General features: G+C 32.6%; 1 protein-coding gene and 1 pseudogene across 1 annotated transcript; both read left to right on the top strand.

Moving 5' to 3' along the window:
* Positions 1 to 838: 838 nt before the first annotated feature.
* LOC105219264 (NADH-ubiquinone oxidoreductase 49 kDa subunit) lies at positions 839 to 3182 on the top strand. Its single transcript, XM_011195277.3, has 6 exons — positions 839 to 1129; positions 1504 to 1628; positions 1689 to 1798; positions 1865 to 2066; positions 2124 to 2311; positions 2371 to 3182. Exons 1-6 carry the CDS (start codon positions 1023 to 1025, stop codon positions 3058 to 3060), a joined length of 1422 nt encoding a protein of 473 aa, XP_011193579.1. The 5' UTR covers positions 839 to 1022; the 3' UTR covers positions 3061 to 3182.
* A 9385-nt stretch (positions 3183 to 12567) lies between these two features.
* Positions 12568 to 15806, top strand: LOC128920339 (uncharacterized; annotated as a pseudogene).
* The last annotated feature ends 436 nt before the right edge of the window (positions 15807 to 16242 follow it).

Here is a 16242-nt window from a genome sequence, read left to right as displayed (position 1 = left end):
TAATAGTATACCGTAATTATTCTATTTATGTAAATTAAACTTACATAGTGATTTTTTTCTTTTAGTTAGAGAGCTACCTGCTTGGTGATTTTATAAAATTTAAAAAAGTTATTACCGAATGTAGAATTTAATTTAATTAAGAGGCACACTGGCGCAATGTTTATTATTTTTATTTTTTATTAGCTGCCATCGATTGATCACTTCTCTGCTCGCTATCTTTGGGCGCTGCTCGCCTGTCAAAAATTTTACATGTGAAAGCAACAACAAAGATATCTAGTTGAATTCGTGCTGGAGAGTATGCGAATACCTCATTAAAATTTCAATAGTCGCTTGCTGAGTGCTACCAAGTTTTATTTTACTCATTTTAGAACCATTTTACTATTGTGAACGGCTCAAAGAACAAATTACTGTCAAAATAATAAAAATTGTTATACACAAATTTGAAATTGAAAAGGGCAGGCGAAGATAAATCGTTAGTATTTTTGTAGTGAATTTATTGAATAAAAAATTTTAATAAAAATTAAATTTGTTGCAGAAAACGTTAGATATAGACGGTGGTTGAAGAGTTCAGTGCGACCAAGTATATACAATTCGATTTCAGTGCTGCCAGTTTGTATGGAAATTTGGAAAGTTTGTTCGATTGGCTTGTCTATAGCAGTTAGCCAATCCGTGACAGCTATTTATTACTTTTTTTAAAGTGAATTTCAGTTATTAACGAAATGTTTTTTAATTTTATATAAAAAATCCAATTTATTCAACAACACACAACACTGAGCCAAGAAAAAGTGCAGCCCATCACTCACACAGAATAAACTGACAGCTATGGTTTGTCACTTTTGACATTTCATATAATTTGTTGTTGGGGCTTTTCATTACGTGCCCCTGCTGCTCCAGCCAATTTTCATAAAGATTTTTCGTTTTTATTTTGCACGCGGGTTGGATCAATCCTTTGGTGCAACAGTTACCAACGACTAAGGAATAGCCACTGTTAACGTATAACGAATTCGGTGAATAACTGTGCAATGATGGCAATGTCAGCTATGAATGTTATGATCAAGCGATCAGCCACTGCCGGATTACAAATGTTGCGGCCACAAGCTATTGCTGCAGTTGGATCCACTTTGGGCAGGTGAGCAGTTGATACGCATAATATATTAAGTGTCCCTAACAAGAAAAACAAACTATTAAATATCAGTGAACACGATAACTGTGTTAAAAACGCACGAATAATATAATAATGAGCTTACATAATCAATAGAAAAGTGTAGACAAGGGGAAGGCATATATTTGTATGTATGGGAAGTGCATCTAGAACACATAAGTTAAAAAATTTATTCAATATTTAGTTTAAAATTAGCTGAATATTAACTAATTCACATTTATGCCATCAGAAAAATTTAAAATTCTAGCTTTATACTAAACCAACAGCTGATCGCTTTATTTTGTGACATACATACATATGTATTATTGGAAATTTTCAACTTCTGTTTTGCTTTTTTTTAGTGAGAAGCAGCAAACCCGCGGCGCAGCAAAATGGTATCCGGATCCGGAATTCATGAAGCAATTCAGTGGCCCTGTCATGTATCCCGATGAGTCCACCGCCCTCATGAAGCTACCACCTTGGAATAGTGAGGCTCTTATACACTTATTTGTTGTAAAATACATATCTTTTTTCTCCTCAATTTTAGGTAAAATTTTGCCAGTGGAAAAGTCTGTACGTAATTTGACCATTAATTTTGGACCACAGCATCCAGCAGCTCACGGTGTGTTACGATTAGTGCTGGAGTTGGATGGTGAGGTATGAGCACCTTTAAACATTTTTTGTCTACAGTTAAAATCTTAATTAAAAATATTCTCATTTTAGACTGTCATGCGTGCAGATCCACATATTGGTTTGTTGCATCGTGGTACTGAAAAGTTGATTGAATACAAAACTTATACGCAAGCGTTGCCGTACTTCGACCGTCTGGATTACGTATCCATGATGTGCAACGAGCAATGTTACTCCTTAGCCATAGAGAAATTGTTAAATATTGAAGTGCCAATACGCGCTAAATATATACGCAGTAAGTTAAATGAGAAATAATTAGAGAAAAGACACTTGTAAAATTATTCAATTATAGCACTCTTCGCCGAAATCACGCGTATCCTCAATCACATCATGGCTGTGGGTACGCACGCTTTGGATGTGGGTGCGCTAACACCATTCTTCTGGCTCTTCGAGGAACGTGAGAAGATGATGGAATTCTACGAGCGTGTTTCCGGTGCACGTATGCACGCGGCCTACATACGTCCCGGTGGCGTCTCCTTGGTATATAATTTGTGTAATATTATCTAATTCATTGTATTTATTTTTATTTACTAATTTAGGATATACCACTCGGACTTTTGGATGATATCTATGAGTTTGCTTCGAAATTCTCCGAACGTTTGGATGAAGTGGAAGACGTGCTCACCACCAACCGTATTTGGGTGCAACGTACTGCCGATATCGGTATTGTATCAGCCGAAGATGCTTTAAATTACGGCTTCAGTGGCGTTATGTTGCGCGGTTCGGGCATCAAATGGGATTTGCGTAAACAGCAACCGTACGATGCATACGATTTAGTTGACTTCGATGTACCAATTGGCACCAAGGGCGATTGTTACGATCGTTATTTGTGTCGCGTTGAGGAAATGCGTCAATCGTTGAGAATTATCGATCAGTGCTTGAATCAAATGCCGGCGGGTGAAATTAAGACCGATGATGCTAAAATAACACCGCCCTCACGTGCGGAAATGAAGAACTCCATGGAGGCGCTCATTCATCACTTTAAACTCTTCACGCAAGGCTATCAAGTACCGCCTGGCGCCACATACACAGCAATTGAAGCGCCAAAGGGTGAATTCGGTGTTTACTTGGTGTCGGATGGTTCCAGTCGTCCATACCGTTGCAAGATTAAGGCACCAGGTTTTGCACATTTGGCGGCCTTGGACAAAATCGGCAAACAACACATGTTGGCTGATATTGTGGCGATCATCGGTACACTCGATGTGGTGTTCGGTGAGATCGATCGATAAACACAAGTAATTGTTGTTGTAATGATAAATTATAGTCAAATATAAAGTGTAAAATGGCGTTCTACGACAAACGGTGTTAAACAAAGAAATGTTTGTAATAAACAGAGTTTATTGAAACGAAATTATGTATTTTCAATTAATTTGATACAGAAAAGTTGTTAAACAAATTACATAAAAATTAACTGCTATAAATTACATTTGTTCAAAAGAAGAAGCAGAAATTAATATTTATATTCAAGTGTTTAAAATATGTAGAGTAGAAATGTTAAATACGTGGAAAGCATATAATTATGACCACAATTCTGAGCAGCTGGCTTTAGCAACAACTTCAAGCGAAATTTAATTTGCTTGTTTTTGCAAGTAAACAGTAAAATCAGCGCTAAACACAGGGGACTCATTGGCGTTATGCACGCTATATCTTATATTGGCTTGATTATCGAAATCGTATTTCATAATTGTATCAGCGCTATCATAACTTTTTGTGCTGTCCACAACTAAGTTTGAAACTTATGCAAAAATGCTTTGCTTACATGCATGTGATGTTGTTGTTGCTGTTCATAATAATTGTTTTTAATAGAAAGTAATATATTTTTATATACTTACACATACAGCGTCATTTAGCGTCCACAAGAGTTGCGATTTGTCCTCCTTTTAACCTCCGCTTTAAATTAGCACTATGCTAAACTATAGTTAATGTATGCTATTTTTGTGTTTAATCAGCAGCGCTTAACTTCTACTTCTCGTATATCTAATAACACTGGTTTATTTTTCTCATTTATAATTGCTCTTTGATTTATTAAAATTAGCACAAAAATATTTTATAAACAAAAAACAGCTGATCCAACAGCCAACATCAAACCATTCAGTGTTGCATTTTAATTAGATTTTTTTTTTACATATAAAATAAAAAGAAAATTTTTATAATATCATAGCATAATAAAAGAAATACGACAAAATAAACAACTTTTGTGGACGCATGTATACAAAAAAAAAATAAAATGTTATAATACATAAAATAATATTTCAAACATAACATAGCTTCCAAATAAGTGATATTCCTCAATAATGCCGGTTTACTAATAATGCCATTAGAATTTTTAAAGACGTTAAAAAATGTTTCATATTGGAGAAATAGCCATTTAAACGCTGTGGTAGTTTTATACCAATAGCGATTCCTCTCCTCGTCCATAATATTTACCGAGATGAATCGGCAATTATTCAGGTCGTCCACATTGCCGCTATAATTGTATATTTGTTTGCTTGAAATATGCCAATGTTTGACCGGGTAAGACTTGTTGTTCTACTATTTGCCAATAATTAAGTATGGATACACTTTCTATACCAATCATAGTTGATCTGTCCAATTCTTCGGGAAAACTATAGTATACTATCCCAGGCTTTCGGTAATAAAATGGGTATCGTTGGAAAGAGGAGGTTCTCCAGATTAAGAATATATATATAGCTGCAGCTGACTTATAGTTTTCGAGATATTCGCAGTTAAAGTTGAAAAAAGTGCTACTTTTATCTTGAATTTTCACAATATATACTGAATATTTTATTAATATTCTACACTTATTTTACACTTACACTTCACCACATTGTTTCTGCATATTTATTTTATAAAATTTATCACGAAAATAGCTGTAAATAAGTATTTAACATTTTACACAAATCTTCGTTTAAAAAATAGCAAAAGGGGTTGCAGCTTGACAAGTAATAAGTGTTGCCATATCAGATATTTTGCAAACGAATGAGAAGAACCAAAATAAATAAATACCCCAAATGCAGAAAACAAATGCCCTATTAAAATATTATATAAAGATAATATAAGAAAGTTTATGATAATCACTCTATGTACTATAAGTAAGGGAAATGAAAAGTTCTTTCGTGTAGAACTACTTTCTGCATTGGGGGCCTTCGGCCGCGCTTCAAAAAAATAACCCTGGTCGGGCAATCACCGGGGGTTATCAAAGAAAAGGTAATACCGAAAGACTTTGCATTAGTCATAACACCATTATAGCTTGGTTTGGGGTATAATCCTTCTTTTTTCTGTTTATTTTTATTCTTTTGATTTTTGCGAAATATTTGATGTGGCAACACTGATTACTTGTCAACCTGCAACCCTTTTTGCTATTTTTTAAACGAAGATTTGTGCAAAATGTTAAATATTAATTTACAGCCATTTTCGACATAATTTTTATAAAATAAATATGCAGAAACAATGTGGTGAAGTGTAAGTGTAAAATAAGTGCAGAATATTAATAAAATATTCAGTATATATTGTGAAAATTCAAGATAAAAAAGCACTTTTTTCAACTTTAAATGCGAATATCTCGAAAACTATAAGTCAGCTGCAGCTATATGTATATATATTATTAATCTGGAGAATCCTCCTCCTCTTTCCAACGATACCCATTATATTACCGAAAGCCTGGGATAGTATACTAAAGCCGACCCAATTCTTCTTTCTTAATTGTAAAGAAATGCATTTTGTTTAAATTTTTGTTAAGAAATGTTAAGCTATAAAGTACATACATAAAGCATGCGGATTTAATACTTCTGCGAAGATGCAATAATTACGGGGAATCACTATGTAAAAGCTTACGCAGTTGCGCTATTTCACAACAGATGTCGCCACATGTGTACAGAGTTGCCAAATCGTATCTATTTTGTTTCAGGTGTTCTGTAATTCGTACGATTTCATATGATTCAATTCGAAACAGCTGATTACTTTGTGACAGTTTGACAAAACAAATAAAAGAGAATTTGTTGGTCCAACATTTTTAATAATTTGAAATTAAACAGTTTTTATTAAAGAAACAATGTTTTTTATGGCTATTTATTTGTTGTGAGCGATGTAATTAATGTGAAATCGAAAGGCGGCATTTGGGAGACCATTCTAAGGGGAAACTTTAGTATAGTATCCCCCGATTTCAGGGTTAAAATAGGTATGGTTGGAAAGAGGACGATCTCCAGATTACGAATATATATAATAGTTGCCGCAGGAGACTTATAGTTTTCGAGATATTCGCATTTAAAGTTGAAAATTTCACAAATTTTATGTGGCGATATTTCAATTATTACTTAACTTTTAATTTATATAATACGCTTATTATACACTAACACTTCACTAAATTGTTTCCACATGCTTATTTTATATCAATTGGTTTAATATTTGCTTTAAATAAGCATTTTAATTTTTAAACAATTTTGTTTATATGCACAATAACCAGGTTGACAGATATCAAGTATTGCCATAACCAAACAAATGAAAATATAAATAATAATCTTTCGCGTATTGCTTTTTTCTGCAATTGCGGCCTTCGGCCGCGCTTTTGAAAAATAACTCTGGTCCACCCAATATCATGGTTTTTCAAGAAACAGGAATAAATGTATTATAAATCATGTAATTTTTTTATTAACTTTTATTCGTTTGTAAAATATGTAGATTTGGCAACACTTGATATCTGTCAACATGGTTATTGTGCATATAAACAAAATTGTTTAAAAATTAAAATGCTTATTTAAAGCAAATATTAAACCAATTGATATAAAATAAGTATGTGGAAACAATTTAGTTAGTTTAAAAGTGTTAGTGTATAATAAGCGTATTATAAAAATTAAAAGTTAAGTAATAATCGAAATATCGCCACATAAAATTTGTGAAATTTTCAACTTTAAATGCGAATATCTCGAAAACTATGTCTCCTGCGGCAACTATTATATATATTCGTAATCTGGAGATCGTCCTCTTTCCAACCATACCCATTTACTCTGAAATCGGGGGATACTATACTAAAGCCGACCCCATTCTAATCCCTTGTCTGCACCGGATTCCGCGTAAGTTTTGCTAAAACGTTCCTACTTGACGACTTGAGATGATTTCTTTTAGTTTCAGGTTTGTTTCCAGATGTCGGTTAAGTAAGCATATATTTTCAGAAGCATGCAAGTCTTAGGTTTTTTGCTGAAGATTCATATCCACGTTCAGTTAGAAAGAATACTGATATTGCTATGTGTAGAAGCACAATATCCAATTTTTATCCGAAGTGATTAATGTTTTAGAAAATATTTTGTGTCCGAAGTGGATTAAGCTTCAAATGTCTGAAGTGGATTCCAGAAAAGCAAAACTTCATTTTGTGCAAAAATTTGGAATACCAGGAGTGATAAGATGCACATTGTACATACGTGCAAGAGAGTATGAGAATACCTCGATAAAAATTCTATCGCCGCTTGCGTTAGTGCTACCACATTTAGACTATTCACAGTGGCACAAACGACTCAAAGGACAAATTTTATACAACAATGTCAATACAAATACATATTTTTGTTGTTATCAAATTGAATTTAATTTTAATTGATTAAGGGGTTAGGGGTAGGGATAGACATGAATAAATAAGAATTTTCAGTCATTTTTTTGCTATTTATTTGTTATTTTACAAAAGTAATAATATGGCATTATTACATAATGTGTTGACTTGACTACAATAATTGAATTTTCAAAGTTATACATACGTATGTATCAAGATGTGCTATAAAAAAAAAATGTCTTGTGTCGTACTCTAGTTAGCAAATTGTTGAAATATAGCATCTTCTTGTTCTCGTCCCAGTATATGACAACATCCCAGTAGTTCCCAGGTTCAAAAATTGACTGAATAATAGCAAACAAAAAACGTTTCTTCACATTTGGTGCAGACAGCAGATCTTCGTGCATGTTCATGTCGTAGCATGTTTTGTCGCGCAGTTTCATGAGAAATCTGAATATTGCACTCTTCCTAGAACTCTTTCGTAAGACCACTGATCGAAATTTTTGGAATTTGGTCAAGTTTTCGAGACATTAAGCACTGTACATGTCCACTTATTTGTAATTCCTTTTTCTGGCTTTGGTTCTTGTATTTCCATATTTTCCGATCAATTTTAACCATTATACACTATTTACAGGGTTAAAGAAAACATTGCTGTTAGATCTCAAACGTTTACCCCATTAGGGATTATGAGGCAATAGTTGAACCTCTTCAAACTAAACCCTTTGCATGGAATATTAAAAATACAATAGTACCCAATATTAGATATGTAAAAAGCAAAAATTAATCACCAACAAATTGACAAATTCATTGTAAATGCCTTTGCGAAGAATAGGTAACGGTGAAGTACGGTTAACTGTATAACACGTGCTTAACAAGTAAAATAATCGAAGTCTGTAAAGTTTTTTTTGACACTAACAAAATTGAATGGTTTTTGTTTTTTGTTGTTCTTGGTTGGTTTTTGCATTGCTTTCGCAGCTGTTTTTGCAGCACATCTCTTTAAATACTGTAAGTAACCATCCCTGATTCAAAAAAATATGTTGATCTGAAGTAAAACGTAAAAAATTTTGTTGCGGAAAGTGAAAAAGTGTATTTATTTTCAATGTGTAAACTGTTTATTGACATACTGTAGCTGTTTGTGTTATATAACTATTTTTAATTTTGAATTAATATTTTTTTAATTAACAAAATGGCGGGCTCAGGATATTTTTTTCTAGATTTTCGGGAAAAAAATCTACAGTTAATTGGTCTAAAAAATCGAAATTATTGAAAAAAAGGAAAAAGCTTCGATCAGGCTCAGAATTATTATGTATTCTAAAATCTGCATAAATTTCATTAAAATCTATTGAGCCGTTTTCGAGTTACAGTTGTCACCAGTTCAAAAAACATAGTTTTGAGAAAACCACATTTAAAGTTTCACACTAGCGCTTTGAAGTGACCGAGCTCTTTTTGTTATTTGTCGAATAATTCAAAAAGTAATTATGGGATCAACTTAAAATTTTCGGAGAATATTTTTAAAATATTACACTTAACGAAAATGCAAAAAAAAAAAAAAAAAAATTTGAAAATCCTGACTACCCCTAACCTCTTAAGTATTTCTCCACCAAATAAAATGGTACAAAACTATTGCACATTAAGAGGACATTTTAGTGCAGGGTTGCTCCATAGGTATTGCCTGTTTGTTTGAATTACTGGATTAGTTTCTCTATAACGCTTATCCAATCGATGACTGCTACTATATATACTTATATCACTGTAACCACTTTAACCTAATGCTGAAAAAAATAATACGAACCGCCGAGCTAAACAGAGAAGGTACAATATCCTATAAGAGTGTACAGCTGCTGCGTACGCCGATTACTTATCCCAACAGGAGCTACTTAAAGTAGGCAATTGAAAAGTAAAGTCGTCTTCGTCCTACTTTATGGTGCAGATGCGTGGACGATGACAAAATCCGATGAGACGCCACTAGGAGTTTCCAGAGAAAGATTTTGCGGAAGAATTACGGTCCCACAAAAACAAATAACAAACTCAAGAACTATTGAAAATAATTATAATGTATGAGTGTAATAGAAACAGAGTTTATTGTTTACAATATATTATTATGCTTTTATTTAATTATTTTTATCACATTATAATACATTATGTTGGCGTACATTGTTTTTCTAGCACTTTTGAAGCGCACTACCATTCACAGCATATAATTTTAGGAATAAATTACTGATATACGACTTATGTATGTAAAATTATAATCGATAAATATTGAATAAATTCACCACGAAAGTGCCACGACATTTTTTATGTTTCATAAATAAAATCAAAGTAATTAAATGTTTTAAATATTTAAACAAATACCCAAAATCACATAAAATTGTGTTCTCTTTTAGGGAGATTTTAGTTACTTTGTCGCCAATATTTGAGTTCATTTTTAGATTAATTAGCCAAAAATAAACACTTGCCTCTATGAAATTTCATGATTAAACACACGACAATTCACCCCAATTTGGAAAATTTTTCGAATACCTTTGATCTTCACATTGGTACAAATGAGAAGGCAGTATCGTTTTTAGAGGAGTTCAGCTTGATACCTTCGAGAAATTCACAATCGCCTTTACGTTGCAATGCTCCAATGGTCGTTGAGGATAAAACAGTTACCAAATTCGGATGGATTTGGCGTTGTGCATCCAAATGTACCAAAAAAAAAAAAAATAGTCACAGTGGTCGTTGCACAGAGCAAATGACCATAGTAGTACATGGTTTGTATTGCAAAGAAGATAAAGACGATTTTTTTGAAGTGAACTCGAAAAGGAAGGAAGAATTGTGGCCTTACATAAAGAAATATGTATGTAGACAGCAATACAAGCCGTATATGCACAGACGGCGGAAAACAATATCTTGGCGTGAAGATTTTTTCGACTAATACCGTGCATTTGACGACTAATCACAGTATCGGAGAGTTTGTCAATTCTACTAACACGATTAATGACTTGGAAAATCAGAATAAATTATTGAAAAGGTCGCTTTTGTGCCGTAGAAGCGCCAAACTTCTGCACCAATATAAGGCGCTTTTTTATCGACGTCACTGTCTTGAAAAATGGTACAAAAATGATTTGGGGTCACAGATAATGCAATTTTTTATCGATATTAAGTCGAACTTCTTTACCACAACGAAATTGATCCATCATCTGTGGATTCTGAAAATTTGAGGTATTTTGTTCCACAGAAAAAATATCCTCGATTGACCACGATTGAAGAGGAAATATCCACCGACAAGACATCAAGTCATGATGAAATTACATTCTAAGTTTATGAGAACGTAGTGAGTTTAGAGTCATTAAATAAAATTTTTAAAGAATAAAAAAATATCGGATTATAGCGGTTGCAGCAGGTAGTTCTACGCGAAATAACTTTCTCTTTGATAACCCCCCATGTTGGCTCGACCAGGGTTAGTATTTTTATTTTATAAAAAGTGTTTATTTTGGGCTAATTAAACTAAAAATGAACTCAAACCTTGGCGCCCCAGTAACTTACCGCTCTTTTATATAAATATATGTGTTTTAAATGACTTCATAATATGACGTTCGAAAGCTTGAATTTTTGAAATCCATCAATTACAAACTTATAAATATATATACATAGATTTAAAATATTATTGTAAAAATAGTGAAAAAATAATTTAAATCGATTCATGAAAATATTAGATATTTTATCGCAAACGCTTAGGCTGCAACTAAATTTAAGAGTTAGCATTTTTTATGTTTTATTATGTATTCGATGCAGTACCCGCTGGAGGAAGCCGCGGAAGAGGACGACCTCCACTCCGGTGGAAAGACCAAGTGCAAAGTGACCTGGCTTCACTTGGTGTTTCCAGTTGGCGCCAAAAAGCAAAAAGGAGGAATGAGTGGCGTGCTCTGGTGGATTCGGCTATAATCGCTTAAAGCGGTTCCTACGCCAAATATATATATATATATATATATATATTAATTAGCTTAAAATTAAAACCAAATTATTTATGTTTTCACAAAATTTCTCATATAGCAAATCACAATTTGCAACTTATAAATGCACACATTCTCACTAACTAAATAAATAATTTATTAGCTCAAAGCTTTACAAATTAATTGTTTTACTATTTTACTTAAATGTATTTACATATAGTTTTCACATTTTTTTTTTGTTTTTGTAAGAAATTTAAGCTTTTTATACTGCTTACTCGTTATTGATATAAATATTTCATAGTTTTATTCGCAAATAAATAAAAATGTGCGCAATTTTACTGATATAACCGCATTTATAAACCCCGTAGTTAAATAATTACTTTAAGACCTCTGAAAATATTTATACTATTTATTCTCAATATAAAATTTGTCATTACACTAATTCTATTATTTACTTGATGATCTATTGCACTCAAGCTAACGTGCGAGATATTCATTTCAGATATATATTTTATTCTAAACTGAATCGTTTTTTAATTTAAATTCTATATTTTTTATGTTTTCGCATTCTGTTATAAGAGACGAATAAAAGGAGCGAAGAGGAAATGGTTTAAACCTTCAGAGCTTCCAAAAATGGGAAGAGCATTGTTGGAATGGTTTGCAAAACAGCGAGTCAAGAATTTACCAATCAAAAAAAGGTGCCGTTTATCCATGTTAAAATTTAGAAAAATCCAGTTGAGTTTTCCATATTACCAATAGTTGGATTACAAACCTTAAAGAAAATATACGAACACTCAAAATATGAGACGAAAAGCTTTCGAGAAGTCGATAGAAGAAGATCACCTACAAATGAAGACTCTTGTGGATACCAGATCCATTAAAGCGAAGCAGTTTCATGGAACAATTAAAGTGAAAGGCCTGCCAAAATAGATCTCATGCCAAGTGATCTCATTTTCATGCCAGTAAGGACTGGTTAAGAAACTTTTAGTAAATGGGGATAACCTAAGTTCTATGAATCCCTAATAGTTGTAACATGAAGACAATCATTCCATAGAGGCATGAATTTTAAAGCTGAACGTGACGGAATGTCACAATTCAGCATATTATAAATGTGTTTTATTTGTATGCAAGACTTTGCCAACATAATTATGTTGGATTGTCATAAGCTATCATAGATAATAGATAACTAGAGGCAATTGTCAGTTCATCTCTTTTTTCTTTCATAGTTAGGGTATTACCAAAAAAATTTAGGGGGCAATATCGAGAAAATGATTGAATCCAGTTCATCATTAGAGGATTCCGCAGAAGGACAGATAGAGCGTCCAAAATGTTCTAATTTTCTAGATACTATAGTAAATATTGAATCATGAATGAATGAATGATTTTAGTTTTGTAACTTTTCTATAATTTATTTTGCAGCGAGGTATGAAGAAAATGAGGCATGTTGCTACAACGTCAGGAAAAACGAAAATTCCTGCGAAGACAACACGTGACCAAATTAGTTACAAAATACTTTCATCTGCAAGAATTGTAGTATAAAATGAATTTTGTGTAGTAAAAGGACGTTTTCGAAGGCTTCTTAAGCTATTTTCATTGTCATTTGTTTTGAAATAAATTGAATTTCAGTTGATAGTAGGGATGCAGAAGAAACATCGTTGTTTGCTATACGATGCATCCAAGAAATCCGATGTTTCTGACCTTCCGATATACATCGATGTATTTTTTCCGATGCATCGACTTGTGATTATAATGTACTTGCACTATTTATAACGTTTTCTAAAGATTATTTGGAGTTATCAACTTGGGGTAGATAGACTATTTATCAAGTGTTTGAAATAATATTTGGAGCATCATTTATTGAAATTAATATTTGTATAAAATAGTAAGTGGATAGCAACGTTTACAACATTATCATAAATACTTTATTGTAATTTTTTTTTTATTGTATTGCTAGTTGTGTGGATAAACGAAATAATTTTAAAATTAAAATTTCAAATACAAGAGTTCAGGAGAATTTTTAATACAACAAAGGGGGAATTATGCAAGAGGACCCTAATAGTTGTAAAATGAAGACACCATTGTCACAAACCGAGCTCAAAGCATTTACGTTCAATAAAAGAAAGAAAAATCAAGACGAAATCTCTCTACCGGACATAAAGCGACAGAAGTTAGCAACGATACAATATATTTTGTGTATGAAGCTTAGCCACAAGAGAACCGAATGCAGAGCGAACAATATAAAAATTTTATGAAACAATAAAGGGCCTTCTACTTCATGATGTCAAGCGATCTCATTTCATCTCATGCCAGTAATGGCTGCTTAGGATACGAAAATGAACAAGTCACGGCTTCTAAAGAAAAATTAACTTAAAAGACCCGTAATAGGAAGTTACTTCTTGTATATTCTAATATTCTAAATAATAATTAACTTAAAAGAACATTATAAGAAAGTGAACAGAAAGAAAGTTGAAAAAAAAATGTAAAAATTTAGTCGATTCGATGCCAACTGAGATTTGGAATACGGAGGAGAAATTTAGCTAACCGACCAGTAGCAACAATTGGCTCAGATGGCTAGAGTGATTACTCAGCAAGAGGAAGCCATTAACCAAATGAGGTTGCAATTTGCAAACCAAGTGCAACCTCAGTCATTGTTAACGCCGAAAGAGCTGTTACAAAAATTTAGACAACTGAGGTGTCGGGATCAAGCACATAATGCACTAAACCAGAGCGGAAGCCGATCAAACTGAGGTTTGCTATGATTATTGCTTAGGTTAGCATTATTGAGTATATAGAAATATGTACTAGTAATTAAGAATTTGTACATATGTAAGTTTATAGTAAATAAGCAAAATTGTGTATAAAAAGAAATGTATTCAATAAAGAAATTGAGTTCAACTTCGACATTCGAAAAAGCGTGTCATTGATTATACGGTGGCGACCATTAACTTACATACATGACCTTTTTGAATGTAAACAAACATCAAAGAAATCCGACCACTATTTAATTGGACACAGAACGAATAATAAAGAAAAACTGGTGATAGGATATTGGATGCATTACCGACAGATTTAACATAATCAAATTCTAAACGTATAAAAGGCATAGCAAAATATTAGAACGGGTTCAGTTCAGCAAAGTTTGTCTTCACTAGTGAGTTCGCGAATAATACGTGTGACATCCAAAGGAATCTAGGACTACAGGAAGGAATCCAAGCCTATAGGACGATAAGTATCATCTAACATAAAACGACTTCATTCTCCCTTGCAGCTCTTTAAATAAAACCACGATTTGTAACGTAAAAGAATACAAAGTATTTTATTCGAATTGGAGTTATTAGATAGACTTACACCCTAAGTTTATGATTGGCGCAAGAAACTTAAGCAAGAAACTTTATATTTTTCTTTTGTACTAAAGAATAAATATCCATTGAATCCGGTCAAAAATCCAATAGAGGTTATTTTATTCAAATAAAAGTACAAAGAAAAATTAGAAAAGAACGAGAATCCGGTAAAACAAGTGAAGGAAAAATCTATCAACTTGTGTATATCGAGGAGTTCGTTGTATGAAACCCTAGCATATTCTAAAAAGGAGGGATCAGGACGATACTAAGAAAGAAGAAATGCGATAGAAATCAAATTTGATCCACTCAAATTTATCAACAAAATGGGTGAGTACAATGGTGAAAACACAGCTGAACTCGTACAGTTTGTGAATAAAGTAGAGTTATTACTCAATAGCATGGGTAATTATTTCCTACAATCACAAAAATTCGTGATAAAATAGTTGGTAAAGGGAATACCACACTATTACGTTATAGTATCGACACCACGAATTGGGGCGATATAAAAAGAGTTTTAATTGAAAATTTCTGTGAAAAGAATACTTTTCTGCAATTACACGAAAAAGCGGGAAAAGTAATTAATAAAAATATTACGAATTATCGAATATTTTAACGCGGATGAATAACAAATATCATCTATCAACGGATAGATCGATAGATAGAACGCCGGAGAGTAATGAAGAATCAATTTTAAATAAATTTAAAGAAAAAATTCCGATTAATGCAGCGAGCATTACAATTTCGCGTAATATAACAACGTTATTCGAAGCTTACCGATTATTAGAACAAAATAATTGGACACGGTTTGACAATAAATTTAGAAATTTTAATAGTGCAAATAAAGTGAACTACAACAATACAAACATATATTATCAGCAACATAATGACTACACCAAACAGTCAGGAAATGTAAGAAGAAATTCCAACACAACACACAACGGAATAACATACAACAGAATGTACATCCGCAACATTTTCAACGAAATTATCAATACAACGTGCAAAGGAATAATATGCAACAGAACCCACAATCAAATATTCAACATAGCGCACACCAACAAAATGGACATCAACCAAACTTTCAAACGGGGACACAATTTTCAAGGGCAAACAACATGACCAGACAATCAAGAAGACAGCCGATCGAGCCGATGGAAGTTGATAACGTCTTAATAGAACATTTTCCGAAACGTGCCTCGGAGGAAGAAATATACCAATGATCGACGCAACAATAGGAGGAATTAAGGTAACATTATTAATAGATTCAGGCGCAGAAGCATCAGTGATAAAGCCAGGCATTTTTCCTACAATATTAGAAAAAAAATTTAAAATACCAAAAAAAGCAGACAAATATATTTTAACATGATTACCTATTGAATTTAATGACAACACAAAACGGACAATAACTTTTCTAGTAATGAACGACTTTAATAATAGAAAATATGACGGTACACTAGGAAATGACGTTTTAATTCCATTAGGAATTGAACTCTCGCACAAGCAAAACGCACTAAACGTGAATGACAGAAAATGGAATTTAAAAATTTAAAAAAATATAAAAGTGAAGAAACGAATAGAGAAGAGCATTATGAAGATATAAAA

This window comes from Zeugodacus cucurbitae, chromosome 3 (genome assembly GCF_028554725.1).
Source record: "Zeugodacus cucurbitae isolate PBARC_wt_2022May chromosome 3, idZeuCucr1.2, whole genome shotgun sequence".
NCBI classification, from domain to species: domain Eukaryota; kingdom Metazoa; phylum Arthropoda; class Insecta; order Diptera; family Tephritidae; genus Zeugodacus; species Zeugodacus cucurbitae.
The sequence above is the reverse complement of the archived record's forward strand: the minus strand, read 5'-3'. Positions and strand labels throughout refer to the sequence as shown.